At 42.8% G+C, this 19,094-nt stretch overlaps 2 protein-coding genes across 2 annotated transcripts in view; one reads left to right on the top strand and one right to left on the bottom strand.

Annotated features, from left to right (window-relative positions):
• LOC132403289 (mitogen-activated protein kinase kinase kinase 21-like) overlaps positions 1 to 10,620 on the top strand; it is a 155,563-nt gene extending 144,943 nt beyond the window's left edge. Inside the window, exon 10 of the mRNA XM_059986731.1 lies at positions 1,323 to 10,620. Within this exon, the coding sequence (XP_059842714.1) occupies positions 1,323 to 1,744 (422 nt within the window). The 3' untranslated portion in view covers positions 1,745 to 10,620. The remainder of the gene's footprint in view (positions 1 to 1,322) is intronic.
• Positions 10,621 to 12,558: 1,938 nt separating this feature from the next.
• Positions 12,559 to 17,720, bottom strand: LOC132402423 (microtubule-associated proteins 1A/1B light chain 3C-like). Its single transcript, XM_059985280.1, has 5 exons — positions 17,666 to 17,720; positions 16,697 to 16,789; positions 16,549 to 16,604; positions 16,355 to 16,461; positions 12,559 to 13,047 (listed from the first exon to the last, which is right to left on the bottom strand). Exons 1-5 carry the CDS (start codon positions 17,718 to 17,720, stop codon positions 12,882 to 12,884), a joined length of 477 nt encoding a protein of 158 aa, XP_059841263.1. The 3' UTR covers positions 12,559 to 12,881.
• Positions 17,721 to 19,094: the final 1,374 nt, after the last annotated feature.

The following is a 19,094-nucleotide window of genomic DNA, read 5'->3' on the forward strand; positions in this document are numbered from 1 at the left end:
GGAGCGGATGTTTCCTATGGAGGGGGAGTCTAAGACCAGAGGACACAGCCTCAGGATAGAGAGATATCCATTTAAAATGGAGATGAAGAGGAATTTCTTTAGCCAGGGAGTGGTGTACCTGTGGAATTCATTGCCACAGGCAGTGTGGAAGCCAACTATATTAAGGCAAAGGTTGATAGATTCTTGACTGGTCAGGGCATGGGAGAAAGTAGGAGACTGGAATTGAAAGGGAAATGGATCAGTCATGATGAAATGGCTGAGCAAACTCAATGGGCCAAATGTCCTAATTCTGCTCCTACATTGTAAGTCACTGTGAGGCATAAAAGGACGGAGGGTGTTTGAATGGGGTTAGTATAGATAGGCAGGTAAATTGGGAAAACCCAGTTAGTACTGGATCCCAAGAGAGAGAATTTGCGGAATGCCTAGAAGTAGGCTTTTTAGAGCAGCTCGTGAGTAAGCCCACTGGGGGAGCAACATTCCTGGATTGGTTGCTATATAATGACCCAGATTTGATTAGGAAGCTTAAGGTAAAGCGGCCTTCAGCAGGCAGTGATCATTATATGATAGAATTCACCCTGCAGTTTGAAAAGGAGAAGCTAAAATCAGATGTATCAGTATTACAGTGGAGTAAAGGGAATTACAGAAGCATGAGAGAGGAGCTGGCCAAAGCCTGTTGGAAGAGTTGTCCCATGGTTAGGTTTGCATTGCTGTAGCAGCATGGCTCAAGGGGCTGGATGGGCCTATTCCAAATGCAGCTCTAAATATAAATGAATAGATGGGCTGAATGGCCTGTTTCTGTGTCACATGACTCTTGCAACTCTAATTATCTTTGGTTAATGTTACATGTGAAACAGTCTTTGGAAGGTGATAGAGGTGTGCTTTGGTGCATAGTACAACCCTGATTGTAGACTTTATTCATTGGCCAGTTAAGTGTCAGCACTGGAATTCTACATTGTGTCAGCTTGGACTAGGTGTAGTTGCCGGACGATAGAATTAATTGTATTTAAGACATGTTTACTTTGTAGCATCTTCCTTTTTCAGGTGGTTGTAAAGCTATTAGCAGCAGACACGGGATGCTGGAGGAACTCAGCAGGTCAAGTAGCATCTAGAGAGGAGAACAGACAGTTGACCTGTATCCCTTCCTCAGGACTGATAAAGGCTCTCGGTGTGAAATGTCAATTGTTTATTCATTTCCTTAGATGCTGCCTGACCTGCTGAGTTCCTTCAGCATTTTGTGTACGTTGCTCTAGATTTCCGACATCTGCAGAATCTCTTGTGTTGAGGTAAAGCCACTGACGCTTACTTTCAAATATTTCTTTTAGCTAACGGAGTTGCAGACATCAGTCCATGCAGAGAGTCCGAGTTCCCGCGTCTTCCAGATCCCAAGTCCCTGTACCCAACGTCTGCGAGGAGAAGGACTCCCAAAAGGGATGTGCCGCCTGAGAGACCAAACTCCGGGGACGCTGTACCCAGGCCACGGCCATCCCTGCCCCAAATCAGAACGGACCCCTGGCGGTTTGTGTCTCACTCGCTCATCCAGAAAGACTCCCCAGATGCCACAGTGCCTACATTGGACGCACTCCTCGCTGCCGAGCGATGTCCCCGTTTGCCTTTTGGTGCCTGCTCTCTACTTGACATGGACGTTGAAGGCCAGTGCCAGGATGGCACAGTTCCTCTGTGCAGGGGGGAGTCCCAGCCCAGCAGACCCAGTGACTTCAAACTGGAGAGAGAGTTCATGTTTTAGCACTCACTGCCTTGCAGATGGGACTACGCCTCGTTCCTTTACTTGCAAGAGCAATTTCATGAATGCGTTGAACCTTGTTTGGAAAGAAAAAAAATGTGAACAGAATGTATATTTTGTTTTCTCTCGGCATTTTTCTATTGTAGACCCTTGTGCTCCCCCCTAATCACAGCAGATTTTGGTTGCTAACTCGTGGCTTGGCTCTCTTCATTAACACCCCCACTTACAGGTCCTGAATCTGAGCTGGATGTGATCTCGGGTAAACTGATACACAAGTGCTTATCCCTGCTCTGGCTGTCGGATTTGAGTGAAGGAGGATCAATTCACTCGATGTGAGAGTGGAAGAACAGTTTTACACTAGCTGGTGGTATTTTGCACTTTGAATATCAGAGTTTAATCTGTAGTAATTTTGGGCAGCCTCCATATTTATGGTGAGGGTTTAGACTTGACCAGTTTGCATTGCACCATGACCACGAAGATATCTAGGGTACATCCACTTGCTGTTGTAAAGTTTAATTCTGTCTAGTAGAGTCTAAGCTGTACGTAGAGGCAGTCTCCCTTTTATTTGTTCACAGGCTCTGGTTGCTGGCCGATCCAATTGCTCTTAAGCATTGGTGGGGGGGGTGGGGAAGGGGTTGGGTGGTCACATACAGGCCTGACCAGGTAAAGGTGCCAAGTGTTCACAGAGCTGACAAGACGGGCTTTTATGACAATCTGGTAGTTTCTCAGTCAATATTACTAGCTGCAGTAGTTAAGTTTATTGAGTTACTTGAATTCATATTCCCTGCTGTTGTACTGGGTACCAGTCCAGAAACAACATCTCTGCTACCACACTGCACGTGTCTCAGGAGTTTTAGTGCTATGCAAGTTCAGTAAAATGATCATTCATTATCCTTCATCAACTAAATGTGCTCCAGATTTGTGTGTAAAGGAGTGACATGCAGACACATAGTCCCGAAGTATCTCCCTGATCTTGGGCAGAGGTAATGGTTATTGTTGCTGCAGTTGTCTGTAGCACCAGATGCTGTGCCAATCTATTCACCCAGTGGTGGGCCTTGATAGAACTGAACTGGGAAATGTGCTGGCTCTCATATTGAAACTGCTGAGACCCTGAACAGAACTCCGGAAACCTGGGCAACGGGATGTATTTGGAACTTACCTGCCATCGAGGAAACAAGTATCTTTCCAGAAAAGGTTGAGAGGAGAAACTTGAGGGAACAAAGGGGATATTTCTTGTTGTTCTCTCACAGGGATACGCTGATCGTTATACAGAGCAAACTATACCACGTAGAAAAGGAATCAAGATCTCGCCACTTGAATGTGGTCTTGGTGTGCAATTATTTCTCAGTCTCCAACCTCTCCTAGTGATTTCAGAAGGCTATCTTTCAAATTTCTTATCTGTGGGATCAATAGCTTACAAGTTCTAGAAGATAAATTTCAGAAAGTTGTGCCCAAGAATGCCGCTAAGGATTTTATCTTTTAAAATTTATGCTGAATACTGTTCGAACACTGCAAGTAGTGGAACAACTGTTTTATGGATCTTCCTTGATTTTCTTAGAGAGGGGTAAAAAAAATCATTGGTTGGGCTTTCTGAAAAGTTTGTTGATTATGAGTTGTTTTCCACTTGCCTGCTGCCTTATTTATTAATGTATCTTTTTAGCTGTTCAGCTCGGTAAGCATTTTTTAAATCAAAACAAATCTGCTGCTAGTTCTCACCATTTGTGACAAGCCTTTGAGCAAAAAAAAATCTGTGTGAAGTGTATTCATTATGCTGAAGATGTGACTTTTACAGATCTGTCGATGGTTTTAAACACTGATTTCTTTCTAGCTGTCACAGAGTTTGACTTTTTAAAAAATATGTTCTGACTTGTACTGCAGTGTCCTCAATGCATTCCAATAGCCATTGGCCTTGCTACTTATTATAGATGCTTCCAGGGTGCAATTAACTACCACACCTCAATCAATTAAGGCTGCAAGCCTTCACGTTTTGTGATATTCATGTTAATGTGAAACACTTTGGATATCATAACTGTCTAATTTATTCGTAAATATGACATTCCACAGGACATGAAAAGCCAGAATTAGTATTTGAAGTTTAGTATTATGGATTTCTGTACACTGATTTTTTTTAAAGTACTAGATCTGTAAAATCAAAAAATTCTGGGGTATTGTACTTCAAAATGCATATATTACTGTTTTTTAAGTTGTGCTTGGGATTAGCATAGGGCTTTTACATCACAGCAGCACAGCCTGAGAGTCCATATGGTGCAGTTAAGGCCACTGACAGTTTACTAATCGGCCATCGTTTCCTTTTACTTTCTGATGTGATTCCATTATTCCTGCAGATGTCCTCAGCTGGTGCAGCCTGTCCATGGGGTTGATGTTTGGTGCTAGAGCTCCAGAGAGGGTATAGTCTTCAATAGCAGCTGTGTATAAGAGGCAAAGTTCCTCTTGTTAAATGGGAAATGTTCGGGGGGAGAGGACCCTGTATCCCTGCTGATTTTGCCTCCTTTTTGTTATGCAGTCATTTGCAGCCAGAGTATTATTAAAGGGGTTCAGATATGTTTTAAAGGGTGTATTTTTCACAGTCAGAGAATGTCGTGTTGTTTTAATCTGTCTGGTAATTAAACTAATATAGAAACTGTTCCGCTTTAAGACCTATAATTCAACTGATTCATCTTGTCAGTGTTAACATGTATTTTAAGATCTAGCTACATATTTTGTCACATAACTGGATGTTGGAATATCACCTTTTTACCTCTGTTCAAGTACAAATAGTTTGTTTTAGAAGCTTAATTATTGTACATTCAGTGTGACTGATTCTTATCCTTGCTACTGAAATCATACGATATACTTGTGCATTGATTTTTTTTTTGGTAAAATACGTAAGCTACTGTTCCACTTTATAAGTCATCTGTCAAAGGTCTTTTCACTGGAAGATGCTGCTTTATATATTTGTTTAGTTGTATTTTTACTGCAGTATGAGACTTTGAATAATATTTATGTAAAATCTTAGGTATTAAATAAGAACATGTTTTATATTTTGCCAAGCAGGCTTGGTCCATGTCAAGTCCCAGGAAAGGATAATGGTAGTTCTGTTGGGGAATCTTGATATCAGGGTACTTATGTTGCTCAGTTTTGTTTCCCTCTTCAATGTACAGTACCTATGGTTCAAAAATCCTTAATAAACATTAAAAAAAGAAATCGTTATTTTGATTTCACAATCATGTCTTGTAAAAACAATAATTGCAGAAACCGGTTCCCTTTGAACATCTTAGTTTTAAAAACAACACTTTTTGGAAATGAAGCTTGATCAGTGCCAGGATTTACGTGAGGTAAAATGATCTCTTGCCTTCTAATGCATTCCATGAATTATGAAAGCATGCCTAAGCTTATAGACCCCTCAGGCGTATTCATTTAATTAGATCACAGCCGATCTGTGCTTCCAATAACTTGTTGACTAATAAAACTGATTAAAGGAGAAACTTTAGAGAAATTTGGAAGGTATGAGGATGGGAGGGGTATGGAGCCTATGGTCTGGGTGCAGAGATTGGGCAAATCAAAAGTTCAGCACAGGCTAGATGGTCCGACAGGCCTGCTTCTAAGCTGTAATGACTAAAACTTCATCTGAAATACCTATGTATCAATGGTCAGTCAAATTTAACTTGATCCCCAATATATATGGGGAAATTGGTCCATCTTTCCAGTGCTTCTGGGTTGAAAATGACGTACCGACTTCTTGCTTCCCCTACCCTCCCAGGGCCTTGCTCTGATTTTATGATGTAACACAGTGGGTGCAGTATTTAATGTTAATTGTCTAAATCTGTGAATAAGTAGTATAAAGTAAATAATGAATAACTCTGCGTGTCCATTTTAAATTACATCCCCCCCCCCCCGGTAATTTTAATAGAAGTATTCTTTCTGTTTCAGCATAATAATTTTAGCTCAGTTTTGAAATGGGCTTCTGTCACTGCGTGAGAGAACATTGGGTGTGGGTATAAATGTTTAATCCTTGTTGTGTTAACTGCACATACACTTGGTGGCCGCTTTTATTAGCTAGCGCCTGTACCTAATAAGGTGGCCACTTGAGTGTATGGTCACGGTCTCCTGCCTGCTGTAGCCCTTCCACTTCAACATTCAATGTGCTGTGCGTTCAGAACTGGTCTTCTACCCATAGAACTGCTACTCACTGGATACTTGTGTTTCACACCACTCTCTGTAAACTCTGGAGACTGCTGTGTGTGAAATCCCAGGAGATCAGCAGTTTCTGAGATACTCAGACCACCCTGTCTGGCACCAGCACTCATTGCATGGTCAAAGATGATATTTCTCCCCCATCCTGATATTTAGTCTGAACGACACATGAACCTCAAGGCCATGTCTACCTACTTTTATGCAGGGAGTTGTTGCCACATCATTGACTGATTAGATATCTGCATTGATGAGCACTAAAGTGACCACTAAGGGTAGGTAAGATACCCATGAACTTTATACCCCAGCAAGGGGTGGTGCCTAAGTGAGACTACTTTTACGTTTAATACTTGAATAATTTTCTTTCTCCATCATCAGAGAATGGTACAGCACGAAAACAGGCCCTTTGGAAACTAGTCCATACCAAGCCCAGTCCCATCAACCTGCACCATGCCCCACCCATCCATGTACCTATCTAAATTTGAAATCAAACCCACTTGCACTGGCAGCCTGTTCCACTTAAAGGTCCATTGAATTTCTATCTATTCCCTCGCCTCCCATCAAGGCATAGACATTATAGTTATTCTATCAATATTTCCATTACACATGTTCAGTTAAAATATATTATCACAATAAGGAATCCTTATGTCGTCCGTACTCAGCTTTCAAGTTGGGTGATACGTGAGAAGTTTGTGGTTTAAGCAAAACAAAACCTTCCTCAATTCCCCACTCTGACCTTTCACTTACCCCTGGGTCCCCTCTTCCTTCTACTTTCCTCTGCTATCAGATTCCTTCTTCTCCAGCCCTTGACCTTTCCCACTCACCTAGCTTCACCTATCATCTTCCAGATATACCCCTTCCTCTCCCCCACCTTTTCACTCTGGCACCTTCCCCTTTCCTTCTCAACCTGAGATGTTGACTGTTCATTCATTTCCATAGATGCTGCCTGACCAGCTGAGTTCCTCCAGCATTTTGCATGTTTGTGGCTCTGGTTTTCCAGCATCTGCTGAATCTCTTGTGCTTTATGACATTATCCTATTGACAGAGGGAGTAGAAGATGTTACTCTAACTGTAAACACTTTAAATCTTGGACCTGGTATTGACTTGTAGGTGCTGGATAGAGGAAAGCAGGTTCAAGCATATTTTCGCCTTCCGAGTTAGAGACACTATCTGAGACAATCATGGCAAGCTGAAATTGTTTGTTTTATTCTGCACTGATAGTGGGAAAGCCTTCACCACAGTGGACTATTCACTCCTGCATCCATGCCAATACATAAAAGGGTTTTAATGTAATCCAGTTTAACATCCTCCATCCTTGAATCTTGTAGGTTACAGAAGCTCAGATATTAAATGCATTGTGGATACAGCATTCAGCATACCATAGAGAAAGGAGTCATAAATGCTGTCCTAACTATTGACTGCATCTGGTTATTGACCTCCGATGGGGAAAGGATTCATTCTGGCTGGGATATTTACAATTTTGACATTTCAATTAAACCTCCTCCTGGACTCCTTTGTTGCAGTGAGAATAACCAGTTAGACCACTCACTTCCTCTCCCTTACCTAAAATTCTTCAGCCCTGAAAGTATCTTCGTAAATCTGATCTTAAAAATCTGTCCAGCTGTAACATAACTGCCAGGGACTGCTTCTATCCCAATGAGACGTTAAGTTTGATTGTATCTATTTTGAACAGTACACAGATTTTGTAAACATTCTTGTCACTTGAGGTATTTCTTCAAAATTAACTTATTACCAGAAGCCTAGCAATGTTTCATACTCTACAAAGTGTGCCTCATAACTACAGCAATGCCCACAGTTCAAAAGAACTTCATCCTAAAAATAATGTGCAAGTCACCACATAGATTCATCTCCACTTTTTCTCGGCTCCTTTCTTTAAACAGCTGGCTCCTTAAAATGCCTACTCATAATCAGCAATTGTTTTATTACAACTGGAAGCTTGATTGGATAGTGTCATGGTTAGCACGATGCTATTATAGCTTGGGACATCGAAGTTCAGAGTTCAATTCCGTCGCCATCTGTTAAAAGCTTATATGTTCTTACCATGAGCTTATGGGTTTTCTCTGGGTGCTCCGGTTTCCTCCCACAGTCCAAAGACGTACCAGTTAGTAGGTTAATTGGTCATTGTAAATTGTCCCTTATTTCGGCCTTCTCTAGGGGGTTACTGGGTGGTGAGGCTTGAAGGGCAGGAGGACCTGTTCTGAGCTGTACCTCCTAATAAATAAATAAATCTGAAAACCTGGTCTATTATGCAATGGTATCTGGGTAACTCCCTCCTCAGAGTGCATTAGTGTAATGTAGTTTTACAGTTATTGTTTTGAAATTAGCACAGTGTGGCTAGATGGTCTTATCCCTTTCAAGCTGCATTGATAACAAGCAGCATCTATTATCAATAGTGATATGAAACCTATTCAAGCAACTTGAATCAAATCTGATTCATGCATATAGAACTTGGTTCCTAATTTATCCAACCTTTCATTAAGCCAATCCACTAAATGTAAAGCTATGACCCATGGAGGGAGATGGCATCTTTTCTACAGGGGTAGTGCTGTGCATAACTAAAATTTGGACCTAGTAGCTTACCCCCTGTTAAATTATTGTTTTTTTAGATCAGAGATGAGGAGGAATTTCTTTAGCCAGATAGTGGTGAACCCGTGGACTCCATTGCCACAGATATCTAGGAAGGGCAAGTCATTGAGTATATTTAAAGCAGAGTTTGATCGGTTCTTGATTTGTAAGGGCATCAAAGATTACAAGAAGAAGACAGGAGAATGGAGTTGAGAAGAATAATAAATTAGCCATGATTGGAGCAGACTTGATCAGCTGAGTGGCCTAATTCTGTTCCTGTGTCTTATTTATAATTCTCTTCTGAACAATAAGCAGCCTCAAGTACCTTTTTGATTTCTCCTTTCTATCCAGAAATGTGTGACTATAGGGAAGACCTTGCATCTTTCCATAACAAAAGTGGAAAGTATTCAGATAGGCTCTTTAATTTCTCATCCCTGCTACCTTTTAAAGAAAATAAAAGGAACGGACAGGCCATTCAGCTCATGATAGGCTGATCTTGATGGCAATTGATATGAAATGTCCTGCTGTGTATCATCCATTTTCCTCCAGTATTGGTGTGTCTTTCTAAAAGTCTCTTAAACTTCAGGGTGGTACTGTATTGTAGAGCAACACTATTGGTCACATGGTGTAATTGGGTGGCACAGGCTCGTTTGACCAGAAGAGCCTGTTATATCAAACAAACTCCTCCAGTAAGCCTGCTTCCAGAACTTACCCCTATTCCAGGCACCTACCACTCAGTTTTACAAAAACTTCCCACTCACGTCACCTTTAAACTTCCTCCTGTAACCTTAAGAGCATATACTCTGGTGTGACATTTCTACCCCAGGCCAAAGGTTCTGATTTTCTACCCTATGCATGCTTCTCATAATATTAAATTTCATACAATGACTAAGCATTATTATGGCTAATGTGAGGGTATTTGTAGGAAAGTATAGGAGAGGATGTAAAAGGCAGATTGTTTTTGACACAGAGTGGTGGGTGCATGGAATGTGCAGCCAGAGCTGGTGGTAGAGGCAGATACATTAGGGACATTTAAGAGACTCTTAGAGAAGCAGATGGATGATGGAAAAATGGAGGGCTATGTGGGTTTGGTTGATCTTAGAGTAGGTTAAAAGCCCGGCACTGTGGGCCGAAGGGACTGTACGGTGGTGTACTGTTCAAATAAAGAATGCCCCGTCGGTATGCATTACTCATTTGCTAATTGCTAACGTCAGTTTTCCTTCTGCTTCCTCATCTGTTATGCTGAGTAAACAAAATTTTTTTTTACAGAATCAAAGTATTATGCCAGTTTTCATTTCCACAGGAACTGTCAAACTGCTCCAGGTGTTTGTCCTTCCTGGTGTAGGACTGTTATGTGAAAGTCTGATGTGTAAATCACCTTATTTCTGTGCCTTAAGGTCTATTTTAACAGTGGGTCAGAGCAAAGAGCCAGCAGATGTTGGAATGGATTGAAACCTTCCACATAAAGTCTTGATGACCACAATCCTAATAAAATAGACCAAGCTTTAGAATATACTCTTTTTTGACGCTGTGTTTGCCACCATGTTATGTGCATGTTCTAACCAAGTTAAAACTTCACATTCCAAAAATGTAAGATGCTGAAAAAGCAAAAACAACCTGCAAAGTATTTTGGTTGAACAACCTGTGACGTCTGGGTTACAAATCACTCCTCATTATAAAACCTTGGTGTGGTCAAGATACCTGCACATGTTTTGCCTGAAAATGGGAAGCTGTTTAAATTATGAGGGGAATATTGTGTCTCAATTGGATCCTGTAAACCGAGATAGAGTGGATGTAATTGGGCGGTGTGCTCTGATTGTCAGTTTCACTTGTGCTGTGGGTCAGAGGTGGCTACATTACAGCTCGAATTACACGTGCTGCCTGGAAGTGAATGAACATGGTACAAATTGACAACGCAATGTTGCTACTACTGAATATTACTCCTGTAGTTATAATTTTTTAAAATTTTGTATTTGACACTCAGTACTGTCAAAGAAATCACTGGATCACTTTCTATTTGTATGTGATAATTTTGCTAGCTGGCTCTTTTGATCAACATCAGATGTATATCAGTTTTAATAAAACCCCAATTTTTCAGTAAATTTTTGTTTGCTGTGCTTCTCTGTTGGAATGTGGGAAATTTAACCGAGCCACTACATGGGATGTTCCCACAAGCAGCAATGTCATGGGTAGATAATTGAGTTTAATGATAGGAATGAATGTTATCCCAGGATTGAATGCAGATGAGTGGAATTTTTAATTGAATCATGACAAGTGGAACAGACAAAAGGACAGTATGTTAAAACCTTACCGTTAAATGTGCCTTGGTTGCTTTAATTTGTTCATGATGGATGTTGGCCAGTCAGAACAGCTGTGTAGGCCCTTCAGCCCACAATGTTGTGCTGACCTTCTAACCGTCACCAAGATCAATCTCCCCCCTTCCTTCTCACATAGTCCTCCATTTCTTCTTTCACCTATTTGCCTACCTACATGCCCCTAATGTACCCGCTCCTCCACCACCCCAGCCAGAGACTTCCATGCACACATCATTCTGCTAAAAAGAAATAACCCTCCTGCCATAGCACCTCCTTCCAATTACGTCCTCATATTAGTCATTGCAGCTCTGGGGGAAATGCCTATGGCTATCCACTGCCTATGCTTATACTATACTGTCACTATCTACGACTATCTACCTCTAAGCCACTTTCAGTGAATCGTGGACCTGTATTCTCAGATCCCTTTGATCTACTAGGCTCAAATGCCCTACCACTGCCCTGCTTGGTCCCCCCCCCCCCAAAGTGCAACACAAAGCACGTGTCTGCATTAAGTTCTACCTGCCATTTTTCCAGTTAGTCCAAATCTCACTGCAAGCTTTGATAGTCTTCCTCACTGTTCCCTGCTCCCAGCATCATCTGCAAATTTGCCACATTATCATCCAGATTGTCGATATAGATGTGCACTGACCCCTACAGCACACCACTAGTTACAAACCTCCAGAGAGGCAACCATATACTCTCTGCTCCTCCCACAAAGCCAATGTCTAATCCAAATTACTATCTCATCTTGAATGCTAAGTGACTAAACCTTCTTGACTAGCCTCCCAGGTGGGACCTTGTCAAATACCTTGCTGAAGTCCATGTAGATAACATCCACTGCCTTGCCTTCATTAACCTTCCTGGCAATTTCCTCAAAAATCTACAAGATTAGTTAGACACAACCCACCATGCACAAAGTGATGCCAACTGTCCCTCATCAACCCCTGTCTATCCAAATAATTACATATCCATTCACTTTCCCACCACTGATGTGACGCATGGCCTCTGCTGTTGTAGCCCTAAAAATAAAGATCTGGCATGTTGTGTGTTCAGAGAAGCTCTTCTGAACACCACTGTTGTAATGTGTGGTCATTTGAATTACTGTTGCCTTCCTGTCAGCTTGAACGCTTCAAGCCATTCTCCTCAAATTATTTCTACCCACAGATGTTCGTTTCTCACACCATTCTCTGACAACTCTCGAGACCGAGAAAAATCCCAGGAGATCAGCAGTTTGATACTCAAACCACCCTGTCTGGCTCCAACAATCACTTTGCTGTCAAAGTCACCGAGATCACATTTGTCTGAACATCCGAACCTCTGCCCATGTCCAAACGCATTGAGTTGTTGCCACATGATTGGCTGACAGATATTAAGGCATACAGATGTACCTAATAAAGTGGCAGCTAAGTACATAGTGAAACGGGCCCTGACTACAACACCAATGTTTTCCCAAGACACCATTTGGAAGTAAATAGTCCTTGTCTTAATCTCTAGAATATTCATAAACAGGAGCTTTAATGAACTTTGTCAATTGTTAAAAATTGGAATTCACATTTAATTGTTCTTAGAAAGAGCAGAGGGAATGCCAATAAATACAAAACATTGGCGGCAGGATCACGAGCAGCTTATACAATCAGGCAAAAGTAATGAATGTACTCATGTGCAAATAAGAACTTTAAATTAGAATTAGTTATTAACAACAAGGAAGGACCTGCAGTGCGCCAGTTCACTCTTTCTCCGGACTCAAGTCTCGTGGGTAGAACATTCAAGTTAGTAACGTGGACATTAGGGTTGCAGCAATACCAACCTGTGCCCATCTGTTTAATTTACTTATGCCGAATCTCCTTTTCCCTGGATCAGTACACCACCTCTACAGGGCAATTTTAGTGATTCATTAAAACAAAATTAGCTTAATAAAAACCAGTGTCCACCATAACCATTCCCAATAGTGAAATTTTCACCTGCTAAACTTAATTCCTACAGTGTCAAGGCAATATCAAATCGAGTTTTCTGTTCCAGATGTTACTCCAAATCATATCCGATCCTCTCTAGCTTGTACCAAACATCTCCTGAGACACGTAGTAGAAGTAGAGGAAGCCATCAGAATCCCTGAATTCCTGGTCCAGTTCTCCGAGGGTGGCAGACATATTGGTGAGGGTTCTCCTCTTCACCACCAGGTAGAAAGTTTGACTGGGTTTCAGAGCTAACCGGTTCCTGTGGGGAGGACAAAACCCAGCCGATAAGAAAAGTGCAAGCAAATCCAGTGGGCCACTGTTTAAGAACTCAGACCAGGACTCATCATTACTCAAGTAACATTAAGTTTAAGTCATTGGCTGCAGTCTACCATCAGGGCAGGACTTGTGTTCATGACAAAGCAGAAGGCAGGAAAAAAAAATATTGTGGAACTACCAATCCTACAAATCACTGTTACCAAAAAATCCCTTCTGAAAAGTACTATTAGAAACTTCACATCGTCTTAAAAAGTTCCTTCTGCCAGGCAATTAATTTGACCAACCATTCTAGTTACCAACCTGCACCCCCTCCCCCAAATAACAGCACTATAAATACTTAAAACCACTTCCCCCCCCCCATGGTGCTGTTTACAAATGCGTACATGTATTAAGGCACATTTTATTCCATATTTGCATCAACTTTAGACAATTCAGTATCTGTTGAATGTTGTTTTTCAGCTGCATATCATTTCCCTGATCAAATTCTTCATTCTGGATGTGTAAATGTGTTTGGCAAATAAAGCTGATTTTTGGTTTTGTGGCAATTGTACAGTGCAAAGACAAAATTACTGCAATTTACAAAAATAATGCAATGATAGTGTTCAGGCAGAAATCCGAGGACTGATACAGAGCCATTAGCTAGCATTCTATTCAGTGAAAGTACACTTCAATTCAATTTGCTTCTCAGCCCTGCCTTGCCACATCATTCAATTTCCCTCCCTGACATCAACCCCTTTTCTTCCACCAATTCAGCTTTCTGCTCCAGTTCAATTCAGTAGAAAACTTTTTACACTTTCACCATAAGAGCTGTGGAGAACAGCACAGAAACAGGCCCTTTGGCCCATCTAATCTGTGCTAAACTGCTATTCTGCCTAGTTCCATTGACCATCAATAACCCCACTATCCAGGATGTGTCCCCTTCCAACTCCCTGATGGTAGTAATGAGAGGAGCCCAAAGATCCACACAGTATGTTAGGAGTTTCTTCCCCTCCTCCACCACATTTCTGAAAGGTTTGAAAGACCTAGTTCATCTTACATTACTTATTTCTTACTGCAACCTAAATTTTATGTGTTGTGCTATACTGCTACAAAACAAATTTCACAAGTCAGTGATATAAAACCCTATTCAGAAGTGCAACTATGGCTTCACAAATCATCACACTTGTGAACTGTTGTAATCATAAAGGCTTAGATTTAGACTCAAAGCATCCAGCATCTGCAGATTTTCTCTTGCTTGTGATAAAACTAATCCCAAAACCTTCATCAGCAACTCAAGCTTGCAGAGTAGAGAAAGTTGAAGGATGAGTGGGGATCTGATTGAGACATATAAGATTATTAAGGGATTGGACACACTGGAGGCAGGAAGCATGTTCCCGCTGATGGGTGAGTCCAGAACTAGAGGCCACAGTTTAAGAATAAGGGGTAGGCCATTTAGAACAGAGATGCAGAAAAACTTTTTCACCCAGAGAGTGGTGGATATGTGGAATGCTCTGCCCCAGAAGGCAGTGGAGGCCAAGTCTCTGGATGCATTCAAGAGAGAGTTAGATAGAGCTCTTATAGATAGCGGGGTCAAGGGATACGGGGAGAGGGCAGGAACGGGGTACTGATTGTGAATGATCAGCCATGATCACAGTGAATGGTGGAGCTGGCTAGAAGGGCCAAATGGCCTACTCCTGCACCTATTGTCTATAAAGTTGGATTAATTGGGTATATCTCACCTGCAACTTTTTGCCTTTAAACAGTTTCCCTATATTTAATTGGATGGGAGCATTGAGAGATTTATCAGCGTTCCAACACTTGCAGAGTGTGAACAGCCACACCTAGCCCATTATAGATGGGGACAAACCCAAAGGCAATGGATAACCAGTCCAGTCAAGAGGACCCCCAGAATCACTACAGCAGTCTAAGTAAACTCACCAGGGGAAATAGTTGTCTCAGATTATACAAACACTCGCCAGCATACTGCTGTGCTACAGGTACTTTAACAAGAGCCAAAGTAGGTGCAAAAAAAAAGCTTCAACAGCAGGTTACACAACAAAATGCCAATCCCAGCCATTTTCAATGAGTCTAAAGCACCCACAGCCAGGTTGACTGTCACCATAGCAACACCACGTGCTGGAGGAACATCAACACATCAGGTAATTGCCACAGGATTAGGCCATTCTGCCCATCAAGTCTGCACCACCATTTGATTATGGTGGATTATTTTCCCTCACCCCATTCTCCCCATCACCTTTGGCACCCCTAGTAATCATGAACCTGTCACTTACTAACACCCATTACCCCTACTGGGGCATAAACCCCCAACAGTAGCTCAGAGTCCTTTGTCTTGAGCCAGTCTTTCACATTTATCTCCAGGGGTAGCCCATCTTCTTGGTTAATCATTCCTTTCCCAGGGATGAGGTCTCTGCTATTTCTTTAGCTCTGGGTTTTAATCTGATGCGTTTACTAGCCACAGGCCCAACCCAGCTGCCACAGCCAGGCTTACGACAGTCCACCTGTTTTAAGTTTACCCAATGACTTGGCCTCCATAGCCGTCTGATTCACCACCCTCTGGTTAAAGAAATTCATCCTCTTGTTTAAAGGGATATCCTTCAATTCTGAGAACGTGCCCCTGGTCCTAGACTCTCCCACTATTGTAAGCATCCTCTCCACATTTACTTTAAACCTTTCAATATTTGATACATTTCAAGGAGATTCCTTCCCTTCCCCCCCCCCCCAATTCTTCCAGACTCCAGCAATAACATAACGAACATAACGGCCTCATAACATCAACCCTTTCATCCCTAGGATTATTCTTGTGAATCTCCTCTGGACCCTCTCCGGACTGTATGGACATCCCCCCAGCAGACCAGTCTGCCAAAAGGTCAGAATAAACATACTGCTTTGAAGAGAAAATTTCTCTACAAGAAGATGTCATTTGGAAGACTCGATCCCAGCTATGTCCAATGAGTCTAAAATCACCCCCGGCCAGGATGAATGTCACCATAGCAACACAGAGGACCCTGGAGGAACCCAGCTCGTCAGGCAAATGTTTTCTGTCCAATTCCTCTCCGCAGATGCTGACTGTCGTTGCATATTCAGCAGGTTCCTCCTCTACCTGGAGGAACTCGGCAGGCCAGGCAGAGGAACAAACAGTCTTGTTCTAGACTCCAGCACCTGCAGCCTGTTGTGTCTCTGGTGTACAGCCGTGATAAGGACATCAAAAACAAATTCCCCACCGGAAAGACCCTCCGCCTTTATCTGGGGGATGAAGAGCCGGGTTGTTTCAAGCAGAACAAACTTCGTACCTGATGAAAGAAACGAAATAGCCCATTAGTTCGTCGTGGGGAGCCAAATATTTATTCCTGTCCAAGTTACTTAAGTACTTCTCGCCGGGATAGCGCTCTACAATAACCTGCGGAGGAATAGACAAGAGATCACGGGCAATCTTGAGCCAAACTGAAGTCTGGAAGTTGGTGGAGATGCTGGGGTGGGTCATTACCGGAATCCTCTGAGGGTATTTGGAGCGCATAAGAGCCGATTCTTCTTTCCTCTCAGCTGTGAGGGAGAAAGGGACACAAAACAGCTCAAAATCACATTTAAAGTACAAGCAGGGGTAGTCGAGGGTTGTTAGTTGGGGATAAGCTCACCAAAGCTTTGCTGGTTCTTGAACCGTTGATTTCCGTGAAACCAGTATGCCATTGCCAAAACTCCAGCTTTTCCAACCGACTCGCCGTGGTCTCCTTTTCAAATGGAGCTATGGGCTTGCGGATAAACCCGGACTGGAGCTTTTATTGGAATGGGGTGGGGGTGGGGGGAGAGCCGCTTACGGATTCTTAGCAATGTTTGTACATGATTTTTATCTGAACGGCTTCGAGTGATAGACATGTGCCTAACCGCTTATTTGCAATTAGCAGAACATCTTTGTCCGCTGATAGTTGCAAATTTGCCATTTAGATTGTCGATCAAAAAAATTCCACTCCGATATGAGTACGACCGGGGATTCAGCTGACCCGAGAATTTCACTGGTTGCGCTGCTCAGCAATTGCAAATAACTGCAATTTACCTTTAACACTCCATTTACAAACAATACAAGTTGAGGTTAAAGATTTCCAAAATCTAACGGCAGCACATGCGATGCAACTGTTTGGCTGCAGGGTAAACCATTATTGAATTATGCCCTGACTGAGAAAATGGACTGGTTTAATTCACTCACAAACAAGAGGGAATCTGCAGACGCTGGAAATCCGAGCAAACACTCACAAAATGCTGGAGGAACTCAGCAGGCCAGGCAGCATCGACCCCAAAAAGACTGTACTTTTTTCCTAGATGCTGCTTTCTGAGTTCCTCCTGCATGCTGTGGAATGGCTGTGTGCAAGATCAAGAAGTGGATCGTGGAAGTCATACCAGTCCTCCCCACACCCCCTCTTTCCTCCTTCACTCCCTCCCTCTCTCCCCTCCCCCCTCTCTCCCCACCCTCATATGTCCTCTTCCTCCCCCCCCCCCCATATTACACACACACAGCAAGGTAGTATTCAAGAAACATTTAGAAATGTGTTTTGCAGAGGGGATGAAGTTATTCTAGTATGTAACTCACAGCTCCCATACCTCTTCCCTACTGGTAGCAATGTTATTCACCAGCAACGATAAGCAGCTTATTGACGGGCAACACATCAGCACGAGAGGTCGTTCTTTGGAGATTTGAAAAGATCGCTGGTACTACCTAACCCTTTTTAGCAGGCTGCAATCAACACGGAGCGAATAAAAAGAAAGGAGATATAAACGGAGCAGTCATTTTTGGAGAGGGGCAGTGTCAGAGTGGGTCAGTTTTGGCTCAATAGGCTTGGACAAGCACGGGCAGAGGTTCCGAGTGAGTTTTTCTCTGTAAATACTGGCACACTATGAATGAGTCCAGAGGTTGTGGTATGTTTCTCGAGTGAGGTGTGTCCCTGATAACTTTTCTATTTTCTAATTATGATTTATAATTTAAATTTTTATTATATTTACTTCGATTTGCACTTCAGGGAGTGTGAAGGGCAGAATCAAATGATTGTACGCTCTAGTATCAATTGTTTGGTGACTATAAAGTATAACTCGATCTGCGTAAAGTGCTCTGTGCTGCAGCTCCTTAGCAACCATGTGAGGGAACAGGAACTGTGGCTGAATGGCATTTGAACTATAGGGGTGAATGGGGAGGTGATAGGTTGGACTACAGTCACCCCTAAGAGGCAGGTCCCTGGGTGACAGTCTGGATGGGCAGCCGAGTTCCCCTGTGGCCATTCCTGTCGATGAAATTGATGCACCATCAATAACTCTGAGACATGAGGCGAGATATCGGCTTTTATTGGCTGGAAGAAAACACAAGCAGCAATTGACCACCACACTACATCCTGGAGACTGAGAGGCCGGGCTCAGGCCCCAATCGCCTTTATACCGGGGTCCGTGGGAGGAGCCACAGGAGCAGTCAGCAGGGGGGGTGCGTGTCCAGACAGGTATATGTAGTTCACCACAGATAAGTATATCACTTTGCATGCTGTTGGGCCAGACAACCAACTGGGGGAAGCTGTCGCGACTGGGTCTCGGGCTCTGTGCATCAGAAGGTTAGAGGAGTGAAGAGACTAGCTGTAGTGATTGGGGATTCCATAATTCGAGGAGCAGGCAGCAGATTCTGTGGATGATTTGTTGCCTCACAGGTGCCAGGCTCGGGGGCATCTCAGATCAGGTCCGTGGCATTCGAAAGCAGGAGGGTGAACAGCCAGAAGCCCTGGTACATATTGATGCCAACGACGCAGGTAGGAGAAGTGAGGAGGTCTGGAAGAGAGAGTACTGTATAGGGAGTTAGGCAGGACTTCCAGAGTAGTGAGGGTAAGAATAGGATGATTTGGCAGATGAATACGTGGCTCAAGGGGCAGGATTTTGGATTTCTGGGTCATTGAATCTCTTCTGGGGAGGTACAACCTGTACAAAAGGGGCAGGTTACACCTGAACCCAAGGGGACTAATACCCTTGTGGACAGGTTTGCTAGAGCTGTTGGGAGAGGGTAAATTA

Source organism: Hypanus sabinus, chromosome 12 (genome assembly GCF_030144855.1).
Source record: "Hypanus sabinus isolate sHypSab1 chromosome 12, sHypSab1.hap1, whole genome shotgun sequence".
In the NCBI taxonomy this organism is placed as follows: Eukaryota; Metazoa; Chordata; class Chondrichthyes; order Myliobatiformes; family Dasyatidae; genus Hypanus; species Hypanus sabinus.